The following is a 7,150-nucleotide window of genomic DNA, read 5'->3' as shown; positions in this document are numbered from 1 at the left end:
TTGGGCCATCCACTCACCTCGGCCTCCCAAAGCGCGGGATTCCAGGCTGAGCCACCCAGCCCGGCTGAGATGACTTTTGATTGTTGTGAAGAGTGCTGTTCTCCTTTTCCTTCAGCACTTTAAGGGTGTTGTTCTGTTGTTCGTCTGACCGCCTTACTTTCTGACGAAAAGTCAGTCATGATTCACTTGTTGTTCTTTTGAACATAATGTGTTGCTTTTCTCTGGATGCCGTGAAGATTTTCTCTTTTTCTTTAGATTTCAAAAATTTGACTCCGGCGCACTTAAGCGTGGCATTAATGTTTTCTGAGGTTTGCAAAGCTTCTGTCTTTTAAACGGTATGTCTTTCACCGAATTTTGAAGTTTTCAGCCTTTATTTTCTTGAATTACTTTTACCCCAGTTATGTTTCTTCCCACATTCTGAGACTCCAATGACCTATCCATTATAGACTGATACTGTCCTACAAGCCCCAGAAGGCCTGTTTTTTAAAAACTATTTTTGCCAGTCTGATATTCATGTTGCATATTTTTTATTGATTAACTTACTATCTTGTCATATTCTCTATCAAATCTATTGTTATTTTTTCAAATATTGCATTTTTTTTAGTTTCAAAATTTCTTTGTGTTTTCTGTTTTATAATGATATTTCCCACTTAAAAATTTATTTCAAGTGAATTTTCTTTACCACTTGGAAGATGGTAACATGAGTGTGTTAAAAATAAATAAAATAAAATAGGTATATTTAAGTCCTTGTCCATTCATTTCAGCGTCTAAGTTGTGCCCTATATATATCTGAATATTGTTTGTTTTTTTTTAAAGCATGTGATGTTTCGGTTTTAACAGGAAAATAACTGTTAAATTCAAATTGCAAACTGTCTTTGTCTGTGATGAGCTGGCATTCAGGTCTCAGGATTTTGTTTGTTTATTCAACTATTGCTTTTGTTTTTATTTAGGTTGCTTGGAGTTAGCCCTGTTCATGCTTAAGTCTGGGGTTAACAAATGTAATGGACAGAGTTTGCACATAGAATTTGGGTCTCTTCTTCTCTGGGTCTTCCCTTTTCAGTATTTTTCAGGCCGCATTTGTGTCCTGAAAGATGGTAGAATATTTTTAAATTTTGAGTTGGTCTTTGTCTGTGTCACATTGAAATCACAAAGGACTCAAGTTTTGTTTTTTCCTCCAAAATACGCCTGCATTTATTTCAACCCTTATGTGTTTCAGGCCATTCTTTTTTTCCCCAGAGATTTACTTGCTATTAATGGGATGATTGATTGGTTAGGAGCTCACTGTACTTTTCTAAAGATGGAACAACTCCCTAAAATTTTATTATTTCAGTTAACTCCACTTCTTAAAACTTTTTTCAATGACTTTCCTTTGATTTTCTTTTCTTTTTTTTTTTTTTTTTTAGGAATCAGGATTCATTGAAAGGACAGAAAAGCTCCCACAGTGAGAGGGGACCCAAGGGGGTTGCCACTTTCCTTTGATTTTAAGATAAAGCTCAAATTTCTAAGTAACATATGCCTGTGCAGTATAAGTACATGTGGTAGTTGTCCAATACATATTCATTGAATGTTATTTTTATGAAATATGGTCATATTTAACAACAATGTTATTATTCTTTATAGTAATACCTTATCTTTTATAAATATTGATCATTGACTATCAATCCCTATTTAATTGCCTGACTATTTATGAATTCCCTTAACTGGACATCTCTCAATTAATAAACCAAACAACACATATTTTGAGCACCAACTGTTACAAAGCATTGTTGTAAGGAATTTAATGGGGAAATAAAGAATAAAGAGGTAAGTTGTTTACCTCTATGGAAGCTACGGTCTAAATGGGTAGATAATTTTATGCACTATAATTTTTAAAAGGCAATTAGGCCAGCCACCAATTAATAACTGTGACATAAATACTTTAAAATAAGTTGTATGAGCCGGGTTCGGTGGCTCGGCCTGTAATCCCGCACTTTGGGAAACTGAGGTGAGTGGATTGCCTGAGCCCGCGGGTTCAAGATCCGCCTGGGCAACTTGGCGAGATCTCATCTCTACAATAAATCAAAAAATTAGCCAGGCGTGGTAGTGCGCGCCTGTAGTTCCAGCTACTTGGAAGGCTGATGTGGAAGGATCGCTGGAATCCAGCAGGTCAAGGCTGCGGTGGCTTGGAGTGGCCACTGCACTCCAGTCTGGTTGACAGAGTGAGACTCCAACTCAAAATAAATAAATAAATAAAAATAAATAAAACAAGTTGTGTGTAAAAACTTAGGTAAGAAGAAAAGGAATGGTGGTACTTAAGGTGGGGCTTGAAAAAACAATGGGACAAGTTTAGGCAGAGACACAGAATAGAATATTCCAGGCAGAAAGACAGGTTCTCTGCCTTACTTTTCCCATAAATGTGATTTAATTAAAATCTGATCCATCAACCTACACATTATTCAATGGGGCATGGAAAAGAGTGCATTCTTCATGAACACTATAAACCAACTTGACCTCTAGCCCTTTCAAGAAGTTTTAATCAACCTCTCTTGTATTACTAAAGTTGGATTCCAGCTACTGCACTTCCTTCATCAACTGTCCACGGATGCCAGGAGCCATGCAAATCTCTTCCTTAATTTTTGCTGCCCTCATTCTTCTTGCTCAAGTTTTCCCAGGTAAGAGGGAAACTCTTATAGAAGTAAGGATGGCAACCTGTTCAGGATTTGCCTTTTGAGAAGAAAGTTCAACCTTTTCAAAAGTCCCTGACTCATCCCTGTGTCCTATATGGGTCTCAAGGCAAACTGATCACTGAAAATATTTTCCAGATCTCAGACACAAAACAGTGAGATCTTACTGATCCAGACTGTCTCCAACCAAGAGTATTTGGTTAATTTCCCTAATAGCTCTACCAAGGGGTTCAGAGTTCCTTTTACTTTTAAATCTCTTTCCTCCTTTTGTAAGTAATATTTAACCCAGCTTCGACATAAGCTGAAGTGATTGCTTTAAAATGAGAAAAAAAATCTCAGAGGCAAATGTCAAACATATTTGTTAATTTGGAGAAGTACAGCCTTTGTAATCTAAATTAAGGAGTCATATGAATAGGTTCTAAGCAGCTGTTTTTTCATGTCTGAGTAGTTGGTCCATAGATTTTTGTCAGACTTTCTAGCTCTCACTCACTGATGAAAAATTTCACCATTAAGGTCAGGCACAGTGGCTCACGTTTGTAATCCCAGAACTTTGGTAGGAGAACCTTTTCAGCCTAAGAGTTCGAGACCAGCCTGGGAAACATAGGAAGATTTTCTCTCTAAAAAAAAAAAAAATTGAATTAACCAGGCATAGTGACACATGCTCATAGTCCCAGTTATTTGGGAGGCTGAGGAGAGCAGAGCAGATCCCCTCATTCTAGAAGTTCGAGGCTGCAGTTGAGCTGTGATCATGCCACTGCACTCCAGTCTGGGTGAAAAATGAGACCCTGATTCAAAAAATAAAAATTAATGAAAATTACACTATTGAAACCACTAACATCTTGATGAGTGTGTTCTTAAGTCTTTGAGTCCTCTGATCTTGTCTCTCTTTGCTTGAGATAGCCATGACTATTCCTACGAGACTATCATCTCCATACGTCCCCAATCACATGTCATTTCCTTTGTTATAGAGCCTTTCTTATTAGAGGCTTTCCATGCATCGTGAGCTCCCCGTCTGTTTCTTATGGTTCCTGAATTTCTACACTGCTTTATTACCCATTCCAGCCTCAGTAGTCCTAGCAAGCCAATAGATATTGAATGTGTGCTAACCCCTGAAGAGAAATTGCTCTGACCGCTATAACAAAGTTGGCAAAATGAAGAGGTAAAAGTATAATTAAAGTACCTGCTTGCCCTTAATTTACGTGAAATGTATTAGTCTATTATTTCTGTATTGTTCAAAAATAGACTGCCCATAATGGTAAATAGGCATTCAATACATTTAAAATGTATACGTGAGTAGCTGATGCAGGAAGATGCACAAGTAACTTTAGTATAAAACAGTTTTTATGAGTATCATAAAAGATGCAAGGTAAAAAGAGAAGTCATAGAAGTGGGAGCTTGCTTCTAACTAGGAAATTTAGAAAGGTTTCCTGGGAAGTAGTATTTGCATTGCACTTTTGGAACAGGCAGGACTAGAACGAAAGAACAGAGCCAAGGAACAATGCCCCATGTTTGAAATTTTCACTTGAAAAATCGATTCCTTGGCTTCTGCCCTCAGTACCTTTTCATAGGTGTCAGACCGTACTCCAGGCCAGAGAAGCTCATTTTAAGCTGTCCTCTCTATCTCCTTTCATCAGGAAACAATTAATTCTGATCAATTTATAGGAGTAGATGTTTAAGAGCTCTTTAAAACCCAGCTCTGAAATGTTCGAATCCCAACAATAAGCACAGTTTGATCACAAATTAGGACCATCACTATCCCAATAATCACATAGAATAATAATAATCAGAGTTGGAAGTGAATGTAACAATCAATCCATGAGGTAACAAACAGATTACGAGGCCAAACTATTTAAGGTTGGATCTCAGTTTCAATCTTCATAAGATGTATGAATTCTGTGTTTTACTTTCCTTTCTATAGATGGTAATAATAGCATTATTTCAAAGTTAACCTTAAAAAAATCTCATATATTATTAAAGACGAACTTGTTATAATAAAGAAACTTAAGAACAGAGTGCCTGAAAAAAGATAAAAGGTTATTTCTCGCTCATGTAAAAGTCCAAATATAGGTAAGTTGACTATATTGGAGCAAAAGACTCTTCTTCATTAGGGCTAGGGTAAGATTCAAGCTAAAGGTCAACGCTGTCATCTTAAACATGTGATCATTTTATTTTTTTCCAAGAATGTCCTAACAGGCAGGGCTAAAACATAAGTACAAGACATGATTAAAAGGTTACATAGAGACATCTGACATCATTCCACTAGTATATCATTGGCCAAAATTTATTTATGTAGCCATTAAGAAATAGAAATCTAGGAGCTGACATCATGAGCTAAGTATTCACGTGCCCAGGAAAATCCAAATAAAATAAAATAGAACAGCTAAGCAGGTTCTGTTACTAAAAGTCTAAAGGGAGAAATGTCTGCTTGGGGACAGTCTAACAATTTTTCTTTATGACTGCTTGGACAGTGCCAGCCAGACAAATACTCTGTGCTACGTTAGAGTTAACTATTATGATTGTTCTATCGTCATTTGTTCTTATTTATTATTCTCTGTCCTGATTCAGTGTTTGAACATCTTATATATTTATATATTTTATGTATGTCAATTGGTGTCCAAATGCCTAATAAATTTTAGTGATTTGTGACTGACAACATCTCAAGTTAAACTTTGAACTATTTAAAATTTTCCCCTTAATTTGAGCAGAAATCTAAGTCCCTGAAATTTCTTTCTATTAGTAGTTAAAACTAAAGTCTTAACTTGACACTAACACACAGTATCTCTTCTACATGATGATATAGCAGATATAATACAGCTAAATTTCACCCTTTCTCCCACAAAGTCATTCTTTCCGGGAATAAACATTGCTCCCTTTGGGAGTAACTGTTACTTCTTTAAACTATCTCTTGTAAAATTATCTCATCAATTTTTTAAAAAAAAGATAATACCTCTTTTGAAATATTTGTACTCTCTTTAACTTAGTCTCTGGTCTGAATGAACTCATATTGCCTATGTTTCTCTATGCCAGAGTTAAATGTGTCATTCTATTGGTGTTCTTTGCAGAGCAGAGTGAGAAGGACTGGCATCAGGCCTTAACCTAAAACTGTGAAACCCAAAGACCATATGCCAAGACAAGTGATCTATCATTCGTCTGCCTATAATGCAATAGCAAAGTCTTTAAATTTTGCTACAGATCAGAGACTATTAATTTGGAGACAAGAAAAAGAAAATTGTTAGAAAAGATTGTTTATTGGAATTAGAAAGTATTTTACCACCCTTCCAGGAAGAAACAGTCTGTTTCTATAAGATGTAGCTATGAATTTGGCAGAGGAATTTTTTTTTTTAATTTTCCTGACTATTTAAAAAGAACATTGATTACACTGTATCGGGGTCTGAGCTCAGACACGATTGTTCAGGTAACATCGGCTTTGTTCTGATCTCTAGGTTTATACTATGTGTCTCTAGGACTTTTGGTAATGGGAAAGTCTGAATTTGATCTGGGTGATGTAATTTTGTGTTCCAGTTATTAATTACTAGATGACTGGAGACTAATTTCTCTCTTTACTTAGCCATAGGAGGAATTCATAGACCAATATTGTGTAAGAATATGGACGGTCGCTGTGAAGCTGAATGCCTTTCCTTTGAAGTAAAGATTGGGGGCTGTAGAGCTGAGTTAATACCATTTTGCTGCAAAAAAAGAAATAAAACTTAACCGCTAAGCACCAGCTACAAGAATGAAGGAGACAGAGATACTCTGCCTGTGATTTTAGTGGGACATACCTCTCTGGAGCATTTCTCTTTGACCTCCGAATTATGGATTCTCTGAAGCCATGGCAGTCCAGTTTCTGACATTACAGGAGAATACCCTTCCTAGGCTGGGAGCTTCTTCAGGCCAGGCACTATGTTTTGTTCACCTTTGTACTCCCAGTTTCTGGAACAAGGTCTATTAATGTTTTTATTGACTGATAACATGAGCAAATAAATAGATAAAATAGAATGAAACAATGAATGGAGGTCTAAAGTTACAGCCCTGGATTTAAATAGATGTAAGGCATTGGGCCTTCTTTGCTGGTTGAGCCTCACAGTAAAGGGTATTCCCGCTCAGCACTAATTGTGGCGGCCTCAGCAGCATCACTGTCATGCACTCCTCTATCTCTCCATTATAGGTAGAAAGTGTTTAGAATGTATTCCATTCTCTGTCAGATCTAGAACAACAAGTTTCAGAAAGAAATGGGTTCATAATGAAATTCAAGTTAGCTGTAGGTTGAGTAGCATCTTCATTCTGGCCACTGGCAGAGAAAAATCAATCAAATATCCGCTTATTCAAGCAGCAAGGTCCCTAGAGGGGACCTAGGGAGTCCCCAGAGGAGTCCAAGGCTCAAGAAGATTATATAGTTACTGACTCAGTCACACCTCTATTCAGATTTTTGTGCTCTTAGCATATCCACAAAATAGCACGCTGGATAAGGACAGAACAACAAAAGACCA

The 7,150-nt window shown here is 36.8% G+C and overlaps 1 protein-coding gene across 1 annotated transcript; it reads left to right on the top strand.

The window, feature by feature from the left end:
• The first annotated feature begins 2,581 nt into the window (after positions 1-2,581).
• Positions 2,582-6,374, top strand: LOC110596296 (beta-defensin 107A-like). Its single transcript, XM_021716126.1, has 2 exons — positions 2,582-2,651; positions 6,232-6,374. The coding sequence occupies exons 1-2, from the start codon at positions 2,582-2,584 to the stop codon at positions 6,372-6,374; spliced, it is 213 nt and encodes a 70-aa protein (XP_021571801.1).
• Positions 6,375-7,150: the final 776 nt, after the last annotated feature.

This window comes from Carlito syrichta, unplaced genomic scaffold, assembly GCF_000164805.1.
Source record: "Carlito syrichta isolate Samal-C Ts95f unplaced genomic scaffold, Tarsius_syrichta-2.0.1 Scaffold308191, whole genome shotgun sequence".
Taxonomy (NCBI): Eukaryota; Metazoa; Chordata; class Mammalia; order Primates; family Tarsiidae; genus Carlito; species Carlito syrichta.
Note: the sequence above shows the minus strand (reverse complement) of the source record. Positions and strands in the feature narration are given on the sequence as shown.

What these genes read in the sequence shown, in the direction of transcription:
- LOC110596296 (XM_021716126.1), top strand. Translation starts at nt 2,582, where the DNA reads ATGCCAGGAGCCATGCAAATCTCTTCCTTAATTTTTGCTGCCCTCATT. An exon ending in TCTTGCTCAAGTTTTCCCAG is followed by an intron (nt 2,652 to 6,231) that starts GTAAGAGGGAAA and finishes CTCTTTACTTAG; the next exon opens with CCATAGGAGGAATTCATAGA.